Source organism: Xylocopa sonorina, chromosome 1 (genome assembly GCF_050948175.1).
Source record: "Xylocopa sonorina isolate GNS202 chromosome 1, iyXylSono1_principal, whole genome shotgun sequence".
NCBI lineage: Eukaryota > Metazoa > Arthropoda > Insecta > Hymenoptera > Apidae > Xylocopa > Xylocopa sonorina.
Window position 1 is genome coordinate 8588139 of NC_135193.1, and position 19934 is coordinate 8608072.

The window sequence follows — 19934 nt, forward strand, 5'->3', positions numbered from 1 at the left end:
AATGGAGTAAATTATTTATTTAGATGATTATAGTAGTAAACCTATCTGTTACATTATTTCATATTTATGACAAATATTTATTCCATTACTATATATATATATTATAGTGGGGTAAGAGATATTGCACAATTTGTAATTACAGTTTATAATCAAAGTTTTCGGCATAGTAAGAAGAAGCTGTATTCAGATAATCTCATATTAACTTTCGATTAAATAAAATGAACGCGAAGGTAAATGCTGGTCATAATTAAATTTTATATTTCTTATCCCCACTGATTCTGCACCCGAGATTGTGTCGTCCCTGTCTCTTAAAGCGACCAATGAAAGTTGTGAAAGAAGGGTTGCGTCGATACACATGCGCAACTAATCACAATTCACCCTGGACTTGAGACACGGTCAAAACACGTATCGGTCGTCCCTGTCGCGTCATTCCTTTCTTTCGTCGCTTCTCGAAATCTCAATTTTTACGTTCAACCGTCAAACAAACAGCATCCTCTTCGTTTTGCCGGCAACCGTGTCATTTGTTTCGCTGACGTTACACCGACAGCCTTCCAAATCGTGTTTACAGTTTTCGTACACCATTTCGTTCTTTTTTCCGTTTGTTGTAAATTACTGTTTTTCCCGCACGTATTATGGAGCGCGTGGCAGTTTTTTAGCATTCGCTCCAGTCTGGCAGGTGAATTTTTGGTGAGTAAAACGAACATTTTATTCGACAACTTTTAAGAAGTAAAAGGAGATATTAGATGAAGTTTAATCGCGTGCGTAGAAATGACTAGAAGGGGTTTTAACGCAGCACGCGCGTGCGAAAGAGCCTGTTCGTGAGATCAATAGCAGCCATTGCAGTATGGTAACACGATCAGCTGATCAGCTGATGCTTATTTTGTTTACAATCATTGTATTGTCACTATTTATGGAAAATTATGTTTATTAAACGTAACAATTCAATATTATCGTAATTTCTGGAATAACGTACGTACGTGGAACAAATGTCTGTCATCTTAGGTTTTAAACAAGAAGGAAAACGATATTTCGTGAAATAAGTATCTTCTTGTTTAACCCTGTTTTAAAAGAAGATGTAATTATGTCGTATAATATTTAAAAAATAAGTTTTACTTTAAAAGAGGATGAAACAAATTATCCGAAAGCATCATTTTATATACTTTTTTATTAAATATTGTACGTAAATTTGTACGTAGCGTAAATTTACATTAATATAATTTCGTTCGCCAGAAATAAACATTCACGTTACTATGGCGGTTACTTCATGGCATTTAGCGGCTTCCTGTTAAGTTTAGACGTGTTATATTTGTATCACCAGTTCGGTATTATTGCAAGATGAAATAATCAATGAAGTACATCATAACGCATCAATTTCAATCCTTAATATTTACAAGTATATAAATAATTGAAAGGTAACTCTTTAGAAGTTAGCAGAATAAAAGTTTATCGCGCGTGTGATCCCATTTGATCCTTGTAAAATTTAACCACCAACATCGAAGCCCGGTATGTTGCAATCTGTATTATCGATTTACACTTTACACGAATAAAGTGTTTATATTACTTTCTACGATATTTTTAGTTACTACAAACAAGAAAAACAATATTTCTTTCGCTTCAATTGTTACTAAATTGGTTACAAAGAGCATAATATAAAGCCATGTAATTATTAGCGATAGTTTCCTTGTTATCGGATAGCTTGTAAGGCTAGAATTGCAAAAACTGAGTAATTATGAAAATAAGTTTCTTTCAGTATGTTTTAAGGTAAATAGGCAACGATTGTATCTTTTATATCAAGTACTCGGATAATTATCGTTGAAGTATCGCATTAATGCGATCATCGATGTAGTTGTGACCACAGTAAGGGAGAAGTATCCTATTTTTTTTTCTTTTTTTTTTTAATGAGTTATAATTAAGTTAATGTGAGTTGATGCTAGATTACGAACAGTGATACCTTGTGAAAGTTTAATATCAACGAGAATTGAAAGTATATTACATCTTCTGTACGTAACAATCTTAGGACGAAGTTAAGGATTTCAAACAGGTGAGAACTACCGTAGAGCTTTACAAATTCAGCGTGCCTTTCTTGCGTCGGCCGAATAAATTTCCTTTTCTTTCCGTTGGTAGAAGGATTACACTGTAAAATGTTCCGTGCGATACAAAGGTCCGCAATGCAGGCTTCTCGAGGGATCCTCGTGTTCTTCTCTACGAGGAAGAGTCTTTTTAAAGGTTTCTGATATTCCCTCGTAGCTACGGCCTAATTATGCACCAATGCTGCGCAGAATTGTACGCGACATCGAATCGTAATCTTTTCAGATTCTTCGAACTGGTAATTCCTAGATTCAGATGTTTTTCGCATAGCTGAAAACGTGCTATTGATATAGTATGATCAGTTTTCCTGTTCTTTTCTTTTTTTTTTTTAATTTATCGTATTGGGTATTGTTTACGTATCTTATGTTCGACGATCTTAAATGATGAACATAAACTTTTTAAAATCAATTTTAATGAAGCTCTATGTAGGTTTGATCGAAATTGTAATATCAAGAGAAACGTATCCGCGTATTTTCAAAGCAGGCTAAATATTAGTCATTGTAGTAAATACTTTATGAATGGATCACACTTTATAAGTTCTACTTGTCGAATATCGGGTGGTGTCGATTATAAATATCAAGCGCACTGTACGCATATGGTAGATAAATAGTATATGGTTAGAGAGAATTGAGGAGTTCGTTGGTTAGTTAAGTTTGTTGTCGTGAATTATCTTATCGTGTTTTTAACCTTCTATTGAAGTTGTACTATGCTATTAAAATAACTGGATATTTTTATTCAATTGAAAACGACTTTGCTAAACGCGACATATTGTTTTTTTTTCTCTTCTTCAATATATTCGATCGTTTTACGTATAAGCATTTTGGATTTTGGCGCCTCACGTGACAGTAACATAAACGCAACCGACCAATGAGAGATCGTGGCACTGTTTAAGTAAAAATATTTCTTATTGGATAGCCGGTAACCTGTGTACGCTTTAGCATCACGTGGTACGTTTAAATCATCAAAGTTATCAATTTTAAATACATATTGTTGAAATTGGATGTGAAAAATATATGCATAATGTATTATTTTTTAGGTTGAATAGACGATGCAAGCGTGATTCGCAATAAGTTTTCCTGATAAACACGTAGTTTGTCTCAGGCTTAGGAACGGGTGTAGTTCTCTATGCTTTGCATTCACAATTAGTTTCGAGGAACTCGGGGGTTTTAAATTAAAGGCCAAGGTATCATCTTTTCCGCGAAAACTTTTCCATGGAGTTTGATAGGTGTTTGTATTGCAATTAAAGAATTTAAGGAAATAATATGAAAACATTTCTTCGTTTCTAGAGCTCATTGTTTTTAGTACAAATTGACTGTAAAAATCCAAAAATTGTGTGAACAGTGATTACTCCTCAGATAAATTAGATAGTAAAGGTTTGGTTGATCGAAGGAATGTAGTTTGGAATTTATCTTGACTAATACGCAGATTAATAGGTTCGAGGTCGATAATCTGAGTTGTTTGAAATCTGACGCGCTAGTTTTAAAGTGCATTGTTAGTAATTAGAGTATCTACATAATTAGATAAAGAAGGTTTGTTGACTTTTGTCGAAGCCTGTATTTTGAGAGGAGTCGTAAAGATTTCGTCAGGATTTTATCAGGAGAAAGACGCGTGAAAGTTATTTATGGCCCATTTCAGATTGTTCAAATAAAAGAACAATGGTCAAGATGCTTATTAGATTACCAATTATCAAAGTTACAATAACACGTTTATCAACCATATTTTCATATACTATTCCTATACAGTTATAATACACAAATATACATAAACATAAATATAATACACGTACGTATATAAATTTGTTAATAGAGTTTTGATATGCAACATTGAGTTCGTTAAAAATTAAATTTATAGCCTGCGAGTGTTGAAATGTATATACTTGTACAATTTTCATGGTGTCAACTTGAATATATTAGAACTGTTTACATATTATACGAGGAAAACATGATGCGGATATATAAATCTATAGGAAAACTATTAATGTCACCGCATAGTTCGCATTTAATTATGTTTCCACGAAATTCATGAAAATTAAATTAACCAACAACAGGAAAACCATACATTTCTTGGAAAATTTCAAGATAATTTAATTTCCTGACAATTGATTACACGCAAGTGCGCATCGCTTGAAACGTTTACTACATTTATTTACATTGTGTAAATATCTTGATCGTAATGATTGTATAGACAGGATTTGATGGTTTCGTAATTGTTGTGCAAGTAGTGCCATATACAGTGCTGAAGCTTTCTTCGTTGATACCTTGGAAACTACTTAATATATCCCAACATCAATATTTGTATTCAGATTCCACCCTTCTCTTTCTCATTTTCTAAATTCTCTGTCGATCATCCGTACCGACTTTGTTCAGACACAATAGCCAGAAAAATGTCATAAAGTTTCGTTACGTCGATACGTATCGAGATACGGAATTGACACAAATTTGTACATTAAATTAAAGTGGTAATTATCGAAAATTAGAGGGGCGTTAGTTCGCAGAGGGGACTATTTATCGTTGACGGTCTATCGTATTCGCACCTCCGCATCAATGATGCTCCTTCACGAACAGGCAGAACACGCGATTGTATATAAAGGGGGAAGACACGGTTAAGAGCAGTGACGAAGAACTCTTGTATCTTGGAGGCACACTCGCATGCATTCGCGAGAGCATTGCCAGCTATCAGTATTAGTTCGGCCGTCCTCGTGCGCACACCCGAGACGCTCTACGCGGCACCGTTACGACCATTTCATTAGAGGAAAACGAACTTTCGTGTTTATTTACTCGAAACGAAGACCGCGCGCACGTCCTACCTTGTTCTTCGTGCTCGTGTGAACTGGAATATTACGAAAGAACGTTCGAAGTGATTCCAGCGAGGTTAACGGGAAACGAAACAATCTCGAAACGCAACGATCTTTATTTTTCATCGCAATTAGTATGGGGAAGTATCCTTTTGAGGTGTGACATGTGACCTATCGAGACGGGCGAATGTACGTTCCTATTTCTTCTGGTTTTAACAACACTTGATGATGAGTAACCTGATAATCGTAATATTCATTAGTAAAGTGTCAGTGTAAAGAGTTTTCCTTTCTTAATTATCGACAGAATTCGTTTGTTATTCTGTGATTGTTGATATATTACGCAAGGAACGCGCGAAGAACTGTGCCGCGATGCGACATAAAGATAAATAAAACCGAATTAAATTAGTTCGACTCGCGTAATTCTTCTGTACGCAGCTGCCCGTAAATTCATTCGAGCTACAAGTAATTCGCGAAGCCGTATCGAATAACCAGCTTTCTTCGTTTTCTTTTTTCTCTTTTTCATCTCCCTCATCTTTTGCCTCTGTCAATCGACCAGACGAGAGAACTAGTGCGCTTGTTTTCTCCCCAACGCTTTCGAGGTAAACAAAACATTCGATTCGACCGGTCATCGATAACAGAAATAGTTGCGTTCAGGCATTTTGAAAGGACACGAGATACCGACTTTCTGTGTACGTCTATGTATCGATAGCGTAAACGACTGAAAGGAAATCACGTTCTGGAAATCTAAGAAATCTTATCTCAGCCTCACTTTCGTGATAAAAACCGGTTGAGACCCTGTACAATCAAGGATTACCACGATCGAGTGTCCCCTGAAATTCCGTGAAATGTGCCATCATATCCTTGCGTCTATGTTAGCGACGAGATTTCGCAGGACGTCGAAAAGTCGCTCAACGGGACTCGATCTTAAATAAGGATCGATCGATCGATCGATCGATTCTACGATTCCGCCAGGCCCGGCTATTTTCTTAACGGGATTCATGGTACACGATAAAAGGGAATAAATTATGAAATTTGATAAAGAATACGATCGATCGTTAACTTCAAGTGTTTTCGGTTCGGTGAAATTTCCCGTCGAACAGTAATGTGAATTTTATCGTACGCGTGGGATTAAAATTAACGATGTGAAGTCCGATATAATACGTGGTGCTCGGTGTATTGCTTTTGGCACGTGAACGAAGCGTCTTGATACTTTTCGAGGATCGTTGGCCACCATTGTGTTTTTCTATCAGGATTAAAAGGAACAGGTGTCGTTGCATCATGGTATGTTTCCTTCTTTTATACATTTCTATTATTGATTCAATGTCAATGCGATCTGCCACGAAACGGCGATACGATTTACAAATTATCTAAATATAAACAGAAATACAGCTTCAAGCTTGAATTGATTTCTACCAAGGAGGGAATTAACATTTATTAAGATACACTCAAGGATGTTTTAAAATAGCCTTTTAGGAATGGTGACCACGTTGTTACGTGTATGTATTTCGTTAATATAATAATACAAGTTTACGCTAAAATGGTGTACGTTGATTAATCGCTGTCATTAATATTGCTAGTTACTATACAGGCACGATTCGCAATAAACTAAAGTATTTTTATTAGATAAAAATGAAATTTTATTTCTTCTTATCGAAGATTTCATTACACCAGCTCGATCGGTGTATCTCTTTGAAGTGTGATTAGTATCTAGTGTTGATAAGGGCAACGCGCTCTCTGGTACTTGATACTTTACCCTGTGCTTATCAATTTTAATATGCAAGTGCATGTGAAACTTACCTTAACGATTACAGGCGTGTTCTATTACTTACTTACTTACTTACTTACTTACGGTAGTCACAGTTTCTTGAATGATATCTTACTCGTAACTATTAAACAGATATTAAACATTCGAATTCGATGGGCGAGAATAAGAAGGTTGTTATTAATAAAATATCTCGAAAGTGTTTCCCTGGAATCTACGCAACGTACACACGAGATTGATAATATTATTTGGCGTAACAAAACCGGATGATTAAACGCAGCACGTGGTGCTACGAGTTCGTTCTCCTTGCGTACTGATAATGAAGGTTCATAGTTTCCCGGTCAAATGTTGGTCATTCCTTTGATTAACGTTGAACTGTCATCCGATTAGAGAACACCACGTGGTCCACCGCTTCGCGGAACGATGACCGTAAGTCTAATCAAGTTTCTGAATCTTTCAATTATAGAAAAATCCGATCGCTATCAGAAAACTGCTCAACTTTTCAAAAGTGATGATCACCTTCGAATGCGAAACAATTAGTCAAAATTTATTCTGTGGTTGATTGCTGGACCTAAATACATGGGGAACAATTGGCTTGTGGGCGTAATCGTTAAGATGTCAAGGTCAACTTAATTTTTTTTTTTTTTAATGGAGCGTTGCGTACAATAGCACACGACCACCTTATACGTCTGTAAATGGGGTTGTTTAATTTAAGTTCGTTTCACTTCGGATTATTTTCATTCGTAGCGTATGAATGTGAAGCATGTGAGATGGAAAAAATGTTTAAGGATGTAAATTGGGAGTTAGCTAAACAAAACTTTGGACGGACTTAACGTTAAGTGCGGCGTGAGTTAAGATAGTTTAGTTAAGGGAATGTAGATTAGATTGCTAGATTTGTTAAATCAGCGTGGAATAATAATACCGAGGAAGTTTAGCTGGTTATCTCACTAAATCATTGGTAACTATGAATAATATTCGATGGAGCGAAGCTGAAAGCGGATTTTGTGTTAGAAGTCGATTCTTTTACATAATTGCATCGTCGATAATAAGGAAAATTAAATTTGTACGTCGAATTATTAGGAGATGTTACTTAATCCTTCGTTGATATTAATAAATATTTTTATTTCCCGTCCGGTTTTAATGCTCTACGATCCGCTGAATCCTAAAACGTTCCTTTGCGACAGAAGCGTGATTCGTACTCACTCTTTTTCTGTGCCATACTCGCTTACAGCGCGAGTATTAAAATATCTTTTGTAGCCTCTGAAAAGTAAACGCGTTGCGACCGAGCATTTTGTCATGATACATTAAAGACTTTTAACATATGTTTTCTCCTTTCAATTCTGCACATTACATTTTCGATGCAAGCAAGTGAACGCACGCTTTCCCGTTAAACGTAAAATAGTTCTCGTTTGTTTAAATGGTAAGACGCAAGGCACAGTTTACATACTTACGTGTTTACGGTAACATTTTAACAACCTTTCTAGATCAGCTGTTCTAAAATTGGCTGTCGCGATAGTAATATTTAATTTTCACTGAAAAAAGCTTTAGAACCGCTGTTCTGGACATCAGCTCTAACACGTACAAGAAAGGACTTCCTAAAGCTGATTAATAGCGTACCGTACAGGAATTGCGTAACGTTTTCTTCTACTTCATCCTTGTCCGCTTATTCTTCTTTCACTTCGTTTAATCGCTAATACAATTACGGTAATAGGAAGCTTTTTCTGGCGACGCCGGCTGAAATTCACGCCGGGAAGACTTAAAAGCTTTAGCAGATGAATTTAGTCCGCGAACAGTTGGCGGGTACAGTGCCAAAATCGCCCAAGATTTTCCCTGCCTGATACCAACCACCTATTTTGCGCCATACTCATTTTACAATTGGCAACTTGTTATCCTATATTTGAGGCTGATCAATGTTCTGGACGTTCTATTGTTGTACCTTGGCACGGGTCAGGAAGAGAGCAACCACTTAAAATGATTCCTCATTTTCTCTTCAACCGTCCGCTTTCTGTAATGCCGAGCAGCAAGCTCTGTGTATCAAATGTGAAAAATTCAACTGGAAGTAGAAGTGCTCGCAGTTCGACGGTTCGCGTGGCTCGAATAATGTCGGACCTTTCGGACCTGGCGACATTTAAATGTCACGGTCCTGTCGATATTTTTCGAGTTAAAAAGCGATGCGTTTGGAAGTAAAATCAATTGCATCGATCAGGCTAATTTATAATTCTGAACTATTATACCTTCGATACACGCGCGAATCTCGTGGTTGTTCACGTGTGAGCTTCTTATCGAGGTAGTCTAAGGTTCTCGTGCAAAAAGTAAATCGTCCTCTTCCTTGAGACTTGGATCGAGGTCGCCGCTAGACCCGCAATTATTTTCACGAATTAAGAAGAGGCATTCGTGCGGCTTCATCTTCTTCCCACTGCCCACGGTGTTATTTAAAAATCGTGAAAATCGATAGTTCGCTAGTTCAGATATGCATTTTTAAATACACACGTTAGACGCTTATTTCGTAAAGTATCATCATTGCTCTGCGTCTTCTTACTCGACCATCGATTCGAAAATGATAATTTCAACTAAGAATTTTCATTCCATCGAAAAATCACCGAGTACCAGAATTTTTTATACCGAAATCGCGCGCGTGCCTATATTCGTACAAGCAAGATAACTACGATGATATTTGCGAAGAGTTCGAGGAAACTCTTCTCGGAAATGTCTCTTCGCTCGTCAGATCTGATAAGAGAGACCGCGAGAGAGCGAGACATCGTGCGCTCCAATTGTACGTGTATCTGAGGGGCTTTGGGTATTCACACTCGGCCGAACAATCGCGTATACGAAAATTTCCTCGAGTTCGAATGTCTGACGAGAACGTCGCTGTAAACGGATCTCGAGACGCGGCGGAGCGTAGTATCGATGATAACGAGTAACGCGTTTCGTTTCGTAAACGATCCCTGTTCAGGGTTCCGGGGTTGATAAATACGCCAGCGTCGATAAGACCGATACAAACGGGGCCACGGTGGAGAAGAATAAGGAGAAACCTGACGGAAGGAAAAGACAGGGGATCGCGAGATATGCACGTGATCGTCGTGGCCACTGTTAAATTGATAGCAACTCATACACAATGAACTTCATTTATAATCGCCGACTCTAACTCGAGCTACTTCGGCTGGTTATACGAAGTGCCAGAAGCAAATCTCAACGTCGACGCGCGTCCCTCTGCCGAACATCGGATTCAGAGTGACGAACGTGAGAACTCTCCGTCTGGCAATGTTTACGGCCGACGTATCCGCTGGTGGGACGACGTTGCGAAACACGTCGTGGTTCGTTATTACGTTTGGCTACGCGAAGGGTTATTACACGACGCCTTCTATTTTCGGCGTTTTGACAAGAAGGAACGCGCAACAGAAGAAGAGATGGATGGGTGTAGTATTTAAGTCGACGATGGTTTACGTAACGGGAGATAAATGTCTTTGTTCCGAGCCTGTAATAAGGTCCCATGTTAGCCCATTACGTGCCATATTCGCGTTCCACTGATCTTTTCTAATAGTAAGTAACTGGTTAAGACCTGTTAAGGTCACGGCGGGTTCGCAGGATTTTAGCAACGAATACCATCTTTGCCATAAAGTTATCATAAAAAATAGAAATTAGTACGATGTACAATGTATTTAGTAAAGTACACGAATATAGAAAGTATTATGAAACGTGAAAATGATTAAAAAATCCGCACGGGAAAAGTATGAACTGGTAGTTTATAATAATTTCTACCGGCTGACCTTATTTCTGAAGTGAAACCATTGTCGCGTTCCAATTACTCTTGTTACGAATTAACCAACGTGGTTGATCTCATTTGGATATCTGCAATGTTCGTCCGCTTAAAACATCCGAGGATCGTATCGATCGCGAACACCCTCGCGATGGCTTTCTAAATCGTTTCGGTTGACTCTGATATCGTTCGCCGCGAAGATGGTTGAATAATTGATATGGCGGAAAAACGGGCGCAACTTGAGAACAAGGTCAGACGGAAGGAGTATTTGTACGAACTCTTTTTTACTATATATATATATATATCAAGTATACTTTTAAACGTTACGTTTTACCTTCTCCTTTGCAATTTCCAAAGAGACGCCGCTAGAATAAATGAATTCGTGATTAATTGAAACAGCGAATGACGTAAACGGAAAAATGCTTGTATATGCTCAGAAAATGAACTAAAGAAACCTTTCTTAGATACCTACAATTCATAAGGAGAACATTGTAGATCCAATAACAAAAGCATTATGTTATGCACATCTCAAGATACATAAGAAAGGATATGAACGGAACGTAGGGCAACTATTAATAATAATTATAAATACGAAACGAGAGAGCCGGAAGAATAGAATATAGGATATCGATATTAATAACGGAAACGTTGTTGAGCTCGAGGACAATATTGATTTATGCGAGATTTTTCTCAAGCTTTTAGAAATAGAGTGTAAACGGAATATTATTGGGGATAATGCAGTGCGCTCGGAAAGCGAACAATTTCTTTTGGTTGACGAAATTTCCGTTTACTGTTCGTTGTAGAAGAAATGTCAGAAACGGCACTTTAAACAATGACGCATCATAGTGAGAGTTGATTTTTCTTGTAGAATACACAGCAAGATCCGAAGCAGTACCGTTCGCCGTATGGGTGCCTGGGTTGACGATCGTTTCGCGGCGGAGGAGGCGGTCCCGATTAACCAGGGCCCGAGGAGAAGGAAAGCTTACTGCACCCTGGGCCACGTTTGCGATGGTGGCGGTCCAGGTGCGATCCACCGGTGCTACGTTCGGAACATTACGAATTCGTCCAGGTCGTCAGCGTCGTTGTTGCCGTTACGCCGTCAGTTCACTAGACAGCTCTACGAGTGGCCGTGTTTACCATTGTTTAAGTCAAGGACGAAACTAGATCAGTTTTAAATCGGTTATATGATCGCGATCGTTATTGCGATATAACTTTTTTTTTCTAGCCGTGCGCGCGTTTTTAAGTGCTGCAGGAAGTGGAAAGAGAGGGCAGAAAGGGAAAGAGAAGTAGAAGAGGAAGTTGAGGAAGCAGCAGGAGAAGAAGGAGGAGAGGAGAAATATCAGAGGAATAATTGATCGTAGATTATAGGACAGCTTGACGGGCAAGGAAAATAATTAATTCGTAGAAGAGAGGCATAGTAGATTCGATGTTGTTATATTGGCCGTTCGAGGATTGCGCTTAAAGAGCTCAACTCCTCCTTATTCTTGGTACCATCAACATGGCCGAGTGGGACAATTTCAACGGCGAGGAGAAGCTGACGCGATCGAGCGAAATCGGGACGGAGAGTAGTAACAACAAGGAGAAAGATAGTATCGGCGGGTCGCAGGATGATTTGAGAAACGGGCAGGTGGTACCGCGACAAAGCGACGAGGAGTTGTTGATCGAGAAACAGCGTTCTTTCACGAACAAAACTCCCCAGGAGACGCCGCGTAAGTCGGTGTCGCGAAAGAGCAGCGACACGACGTCTTCGGAATTGAACTCGATAGTGAAGAATGCCTATTGGTTGAGAAAGAACTCCGATCAGATAGGGATCTTGTCGGAGAAACAGTCGAAAATATCGAGCGATCAGAGTTACGAGAACGACGCAGCGATCGTGAAGGACGAAGAGGATCAGGGCTGTTTAAAGAGGACGTATCACGGTTACGAGGAGCCTGGTTCGAAGATCCGCCACGAGGCGCGGCAGGAATTGAAAGAATTGTCGCAGAACTCGGTGAAGAAGCCCGACAGTCTGTACAAGGACAACGTGGCCAGCCCGGCGAAACGTAAGAGCGTTTTCACCGACAGAAACTCGATTTTCGGCTCGCCCACGAAGATCCTGTCGTCGAAGAAGCACTCGCCGTCCGAGAAGAGCACAGAGAAGCTTGTTAACGGGAAATCGCCGCGAGAGGACAAGCAACAGCATCACGTGCAATTCAATAAAGATTCGAAGAAGCAGCAACAGTCCCGCGAGGTGAGGCAACAAACGAGCCCCTCGATCCCGCCTTCGTCCACCACCAGTAGCTCCGAGGATAATTCCAGCTTGGGGCAATTGTGCGAAGCTACGCCACCCGATGGTGGCTGGGGTTGGGTGGTCGTGGCTGCCTCCTTCATGGTAAATTTAATAGCTGACGGTATCACGTTCTCGTTCGGCGTTATCTACGTGGAGTTCCTCAACTATTTCGGTGAAGGGAAATCGAAGACTGCTTGGATAGGCAGCCTGTTCATGGCGATGCCGTTGCTATCGGGACCTGTAGCCAGTTTCCTTACTGATAGATACGGTTGTCGGAGGGTCTCCATAGCGGGAAGTATACTGGCCACGGCAGGATTCGTTATAAGCTCATACGCGAATTCTATGGAGGTTCTGATATTCACGTTCGGAGTCCTCGCCGGGTTCGGTTTGTCGTTGTGCTTTGTCGCAGCCGTGGTAATCGTTGCCTACTATTTCGACAAGAAGAGATCTTTCGCGACTGGCCTGTCCGTATGCGGAAGCGGAATAGGAACTTTCATCTTCGCACCGGTTACGCAGTATCTGCTTGCCGAGTACGGTTGGCGAGGTACCACGCTGATTTTAGCCGGGCTCTTTCTCAATCTTGCTGTTTGCGGGTGTCTTATGAGAGATCTGGAGTGGACCACGGTCAGGGCAAAGGCGAAATCCGAGGAGAGGCGGAAAAATCGAGAGAAGAAGAGAAGCAGGGTACAGAGTTCCAGCGTAGACTCGTTCTCCGCGAACAGCTCGTTGAACACCCTAACGATCATGGAGAATCTTCGTATTCAAGAGGAGGACGGTGAGAAGCTGTTCTCCAGCCTGGTGAGTTTGCCCACGTTCGTCAAGAACGGTGAGAAAGTTCCGCTGGAGGTGTTGGAACTGCTAAGCACTAAGAAGGACGTGTACAACGTGTTAGTGCAAAATTATCCAAGCTTGCTGATCTCCTCGAGGAGCTTCAGCGATTCCGGAGCGCTCCACGATCAGCTCAGCACGCCCTCTGCAAGATTCGCGCCTACGCCAAGCTCTTTAACCGAGCTGAAAAGCGAGGAGAACAAGGACAAGGTCTCATCCAACGATGTGCAAACTGTGCAACAGCAAACGGACGCAGCCTGGCGATTATGGTGGTTGAAGAAGATCAATCTGGACAGCTCTTTAAGAAGATCCAGCACCCTCGAGCACACTAGGAGGCTACCCACCGCCTATTTGAAGGATATCAGAGTACACAGACATAGTCTTACGTACAGGGGTGCCATGTTGAACATAAATCGATATCGGCTCAGGGCGTCCAGCTGTCCGGATATTTATAGGAACTCTATGACCACTATAGCCAAGACCAAGCTCGTCTGGTACGCCGGCCTTTGGGAATTCTGGGACCTGGTTGTCGATATGCTCGATTTTTCTCATTTCGCTGACTCTCGTTTCTTACTATTCGCCATTAGTAATTTCCTGCTGCACACATGGTACGACGTACCCTACGTCTATCTGACGGACAATGCGATCGAGATGGGCTTCAGCGAAACCGATGCCTCCATCCTGATATCGGTGATCGGGATAACCAACATGGGCGGTGAGGTAAGCATATATTTTTTATACGTACATATACGTACGTATATTCTATATCTATAAGAAATTTAAATATTTCTAAATTCTATATTAGACCAATAAATAACGCGAGGATAGTCTTTATTTTCAGAAGCAGAGAAAGCAAAGGAATTTAATTTTCTACTAATGAGTTTTTCAGTTTTTCGTCTTTCACCAAATTTGTTACAATTTTCTTAACGCTTAGAAAATGATCTAATCGTTTTTAATTAGTGAATATTTCAGTAGTTGGTTTGCCAATCCCAAATATCGGCGTGTCACTTTAAATACTTGTCGATAACTATCGATGTTTATTGTTCAACGGGTTCTCCTTTGTACTATTACTTCGTTCCTTTATGCGATCCAATATTAGTTCGCCTCGCTGCTATTTATCGGTCAATGAAGAGTGGTTATTCTCACCCGTTAATTCACTGATACATCACATCCGATAGTCGATGTTCCTCCATACGGGTAAAATTTTGTGAAAATTTGATTGCTAGAATTATCCTATACTTTCGTGGAGCTTCCAAATCGTATTTAAAGTAAAGCTATTGAACACTTAGCGCAATCGGATCTATATTTTCCTCAAACCTGTAAAAATGTCTTACATTAGTTCAGTGTGTCTGTTACAGTCTATACTAATCATATTAGTAGTTTTATTGTCACCAGTGATGGATAGGAAATATTCCGGTGTCTCATTTTTCATTAGAAAACATGGTCTAAATGGGCAACGCATTGTGAGGTCACTTCGACTATCTGCATACGATCGAACGTTTCTGTTAAATCTGGAAAGCTCCTGGAAAGATCCGCACTTTACGTCAATCTGATGTTAGGTCAGTCGGTGACGCAGCAGCTTAATTCCCGTCGCACCTCCCTGATCTTATTTGACTGTAAACTCCCTTTGTGACCCTGAGTTTTACGTCACGCAAGGGTTGAGCCAAATCCGTGCTGGCGAGATTAACATAGGGATAATTCCGAGAACCGCTATCCATCTTCCATCGATTCCATAGAACAAGGAATTACTATATATTTGTCGCATACAGAACACTCTAGAATATATATAAGAATGTTTACTTTTGTTTTTATTTAAAAGCGAATTTTTTCATCCACTTCTCTCCATAGAATTGAAAGTAATTATTACAAAGGGGCCATAAAAGCTTTCTGTTGGTCTCAATACGTAAGTTTCACGAATAATCGATTACTAAAGATGGAATCTTCTTTCTAGATCCTCCTCGGTTGGGCAGGTGACAGAGCATGGGTGAACGCATCTACTGTCTATGCAGTATGCATGGCTCTCTGCGGTGCGGTGACAGCTTTAATACCTGTGGTAGTCAGCAGTTACTATACTTTGTGCGCAATCTCTGGTGCTTTCGGATTATTCATCGGGGCGAACTATAGTCTTACCAGCATCATCCTCGTCGAACTGATCACGTTAGAGAGATTCACAAATGCGTACGGTCTTCTGCTTTTGGTTCAGGGTGTTGCTAATCTTATGGGTCCTCCGCTGGCTGGTAAGGGAAAACTTTTTTACCCGTATCTACCGTGAAACAACGCAAATGCTAACGTGCGATCTTAAACTTTTGCCAGACTTAGAAGATTCTAATTTTTCTAATTTTTCTAATGGCTTTCCCACGGAAAGCCTGGATGGAACTTTTTGTGGATTATACTAGTGTCCTGAGTGCACGCGAACCATGTGTTCTAATTGTTACAGGATGGCTATACGACATCACGGGGACGTACGACCTGTCGTTCTATCTGGCCGGTTTCTTTATCGCGCTGAGCGGAGCGTTGTTGTTAGCGATGCCTTTAATTAGTCTTTACCGGAAATGCCTGAACGGATCAAGAAAGGAAGAAACGGACAAGGATTTCGCGAACGTCAACAGAGTCTGAACGAACGATGCGCGGGCCGTTTCGGTCATTTCCCGAGGGAACCGCAATTACCGATAATGCGATACACTTCGACATATTTATTATCGATCCGACGGAATTTATATAGGGAGTACGATACTTCTGACGCAAAAGGAATTGCAATTAGCAGTTGTGCAATTAGTTTTAAAGCGAACACCTTTTCTCTCGCGTTGCGCTGAACGACTCGCATGTTTCACATCCGATTAAACGTTCGTGGTTCCTTAATAGATTAGCGTACGTGCGGGTTAATTAAATAGTTCGACACGTTCAGACGTACTGGTCTGATTAAAAGAAAAGAAAAAAAAAGAAGAAAACAGAATAACCATTTTTAAAGTGTCTTTTTTCATTAAGGATTTACATGTCCTTTAAGTTTCGCACGTGTGTTCGAACGATTAGTGATCGATCAATATGTATAACGATAACGATGTTCACGTGTAATGATCACGAAAGATCTGAGAATACTTATGTTGACGCGTAAATTGATCGAATAGCTGATTAACGAATTCCATACGATCGCTGTTTGTCGTTAACATTTTATAATATTTACAAGTATCTCGTATTTCCACTTTATATTCCGTAAACACAATAATAATTATGCCAATAGCCGTTATTACGCGAGAGTTTGACAACCAAGTTGCTAATCTCTCCAAGTTTTAAAACGCTATAATAGACAAAAATAATAAAATATAACGAGGAACAGAAATTTACAGTTAGTCATATACGATACCGCAATAAAGATAATATAAATCAAGGTAAGATGATGCTTGCTTTAGCGATCGGGTGCATACAGTGCGAAATGGTATCCAACGTTTTGTGTGATCGATAATTAAGAAACGTTTTGAATCTCACGGTAATGAAGTGAACGATGAAAATAACATTTCGATGAATTCAGTCAAGGTCTTATTCATCTAGATTTAAACGAAATTCGCCTTTTCGTACTTTCTCGTGGTATGGTCTCGAGGAAGAAAAGAGATAAAAGAAAAAAAGACGTTCCTTTCAGCGTAAATTTGTTCGTTCAATTGTACGTAAATATTTGACAAGTTATTCGAAATAACGCCAAAGATATCATTGTAAATATACGGTCATGCGAGATATGTATTTTTGGTTTCGTTGATCTCGTTATTGATTGGCAGAAGAACCAACAAGAAAAAAAAAGACACGGTACCATCCCTTCTTTTCTATCGCACGCGTACAATAATCATGCATATGTTTTGTATTATTATTTTTGTCGGTTAAACAAAAACGAAAAAGTGAGATTAATCATCAAGCGACATCGATTTGGGTTCCACTGGTTTCTTCTTCAATTCATAACGCGTATCATTTACGTAAGGTTTCGAAGCATGTATGTAAATAGGCGTACACATGTATATACAGCTTCTCTGTGATGACGAACCTCAATTTTATGAACTTTTCAAGTTAGATAATACATTAAATACCTCCCGTTCCCATAGCGTATGCGTGCGTGCGTGCGTGCGTGCATGTATGTATGTGCACTAATTCTAACGATGCATTTCAAGTTTATTTGCACCACTATTATATGTTCATCTTAAGTGACATAAAGCAATACGATATAGCATAACGACATCATATAGTCATACAGACACACAGGGATGTTGTAACTGTCATTCTTCCTCAATCGACGTAACTTATCCGTTAAGACGTTAACTAATCGCAAAATTGAAGGATTACAAGTTTTCAACTCGTTACTTTAGATGTTCAATGAAACCGTAATAATTAAAGTTAACGTTCGTAAAAAAAAAAAAAAAAAAACAAAAACGAGGTTGGAGCGCGTATAATTCCTTGATATACATAAGCAATTTTCTAGGATTATTCGTATGCGCATCTCGAACGAGTTACTTTCAGGAGTTTTACTTAGATCATACACTTACGACTGTACGAGGCCTTCTTAGTAGGAAATTTCAAAGTATTTTCTTCGAGCAAAAAAATAGGAGGAAGTTTCATTCATCGATATCTAAAAAAAGGGAAAGAAAACGAAATGAATCTATATATGGATTACTGTTCGTCTTGCGTCTTAAAATATACACACGTATATATGTACATAAATCTAACGGCACGTTTTGCCATTCGGTAATAATTTATTCTTTCATCGTTATATACAAGAGCTAGCTCTACAGTGCGTATGCTCGCGTTATGGTAGGCGTGATTATGCATACGCGGCCTTACCAGCCGTTCACGAAATGTATAAAGTAATATTTTATTATGAAAACAAAGAACGAATTGCATTTCAAGTATACATTAGAAATCCGAGTCGCATACGGCCGCTTCGGCCGACAGAGATTTTCATCAAATAACATTAAGTAGTTGTTAAGGCGAGATATGGGATAATAATTTTTGTAAAAGAATTAGTGAGAACTGCGATACGAACTGAGGAAAGTTAACGTCTGAACTCGTGTGAAGCTTTGTTCAAGCGACTGAGGGAAATACGTTTTCGTCTAACGAAACAGTTTCGAAAATTTAATTAACCCGCTGATTAGCGTGTGTCCACCGAGAATCTGTTAAACGTTGAGGAGTCCCACTCGCGAAGAGTTTCTCTTGCTGATTGCTACTCAATAATCAGAACGTTCTCACTACCTCTTTATTAATAAGATATCCTATTTACCGTGGTCGATGACCCTGAAACAATCGCTTGAACGTATGAAAGTGGCTTAAAAGTCCTACGCAAAGACAAAGATGAAAGGAAAGGATTTAAAGAGAAGTATATTCTGTTCGTGGCACGATCCAGACGCGTTAAAGGTTTATTTCGAACTGTAAAACAGGGAAATTTGAACAGCGGAACCGTTCTTTTAGTTTTATAGACGTTTAGAGCTAAGACAAGCATTATATTACAATTTGCTTGCTATGTGGTCCAAAAGTGAGCGATCGTTGCGATCTCTCGTATCCTGGATATTTATGAGCAGTTGTTTTTTCTTTTTATTTTCATTGGTAACAATATACGCATAAGTTAAAGTATACATAAGTATAGTTCGAACAATGTTTCAGGTATTTGTGTTGTAATATTTTTTGTAGCCGTGAAACAATACTATTTAAACAATTCTATTCAAAAAAGATCACGCGATTAATAAACGATTTCTGCGATTTTGTGAGTAATAAAATATATCTATTGTTAATTGAAAATAACTTGAACTCGTTTCGTGTGTCGTGTAATGTTTTTTTTAACACATTTTTCAGTGATCTACTGCGCACAATTATCCTGCTGAAAGAACGGTTTTGCCACAGTTACGAGCAATATTTGTAATTGTAACACTTTTTAGACTTTATTAGAAACAGCCCATTTTCGAATTGTATAAATGTGTATATGTATACAGGCGCGTACACAGACACACATACACAAATTACATTCACGTATAAACGTATACTACTCACACGTACAAAAGTCTTATTTCAAACTAAAATAAAGTAAAAAGTAAGTTATACAACTATAAAAATCCCTTATTCGTTGTCAGATGGTCCTAACACAGCAAATCGCATAGCATTTCAAAAAGTACCAGTGTTTCTGTACAAGTTAAAAACCGTCAGATCTCAGCAGATGTTTAACATATTGAGTATTGACAGATATTTTGGTTCTTGTTAGCCTACAATTATAATTACTGAAAACCATATATATATATACATATATTTCAATAGTCTTATTGTAATTTACTTTATATTACAGTAAATTTTATATTATAGTAAATTACTGAAGAACTATTAGCGCCATCTCTTGGAAAAGTACTGAAACTACTCGGGCATTAGTTTCACTACTTTCCGCAGAGATGGCGCTAGTAGTTCTTCAGTAGTTTAC

At 39.1% G+C, this 19934-nt stretch overlaps 1 protein-coding gene and 1 long non-coding RNA gene across 4 annotated transcripts; both read left to right on the forward strand.

Annotated features, from left to right (window-relative positions):
* The first annotated feature begins 554 nt into the window (after positions 1-554).
* LOC143428623 (uncharacterized) lies at positions 555-11709 on the forward strand. 2 transcript variants are annotated; one of them, XR_013102446.1, is made up of 2 exons: positions 555-687; positions 11270-11709. It is a non-coding gene; the product is annotated as an uncharacterized LOC143428623 (long non-coding RNA). The 2 variants fall into 2 exon arrangements; XR_013102447.1 differs by lacking the exon at positions 555-687 and adding an exon at positions 6089-6163.
* A 15-nt stretch (positions 11710-11724) lies between these two features.
* Positions 11725-16252, forward strand: LOC143428563 (monocarboxylate transporter 9). Of its 2 annotated transcripts, XM_076903553.1 has the most exons (4): positions 11725-13992; positions 14086-14218; positions 15450-15735; positions 15936-16252. In XM_076903553.1, exons 1-4 carry the CDS (start codon positions 11900-11902, stop codon positions 16112-16114), a joined length of 2691 nt encoding a protein of 896 aa, XP_076759668.1. In that variant the 5' UTR covers positions 11725-11899; the 3' UTR covers positions 16115-16252. The 2 variants fall into 2 exon arrangements, with proteins under 2 accessions (XP_076759668.1, XP_076759659.1); XM_076903544.1 differs by having other exon boundaries at positions 11728-14218.
* The last annotated feature ends 3682 nt before the right edge of the window (positions 16253-19934 follow it).

Coding starts and splice junctions, on each gene's coding strand:
- LOC143428563 (XM_076903544.1), top strand. CDS start 11,900: ATGGCCGAGTGGGACAATTTCAACGGCGAGGAGAAGCTGACGCGATCG. Junction 14,219..15,449: donor TAACCAACATGGGCGGTGAG/GTAAGCATATAT, acceptor TCTTCTTTCTAG/ATCCTCCTCGGTTGGGCAGG. Junction 15,736..15,935: donor TATGGGTCCTCCGCTGGCTG/GTAAGGGAAAAC, acceptor TAATTGTTACAG/GATGGCTATACGACATCACG.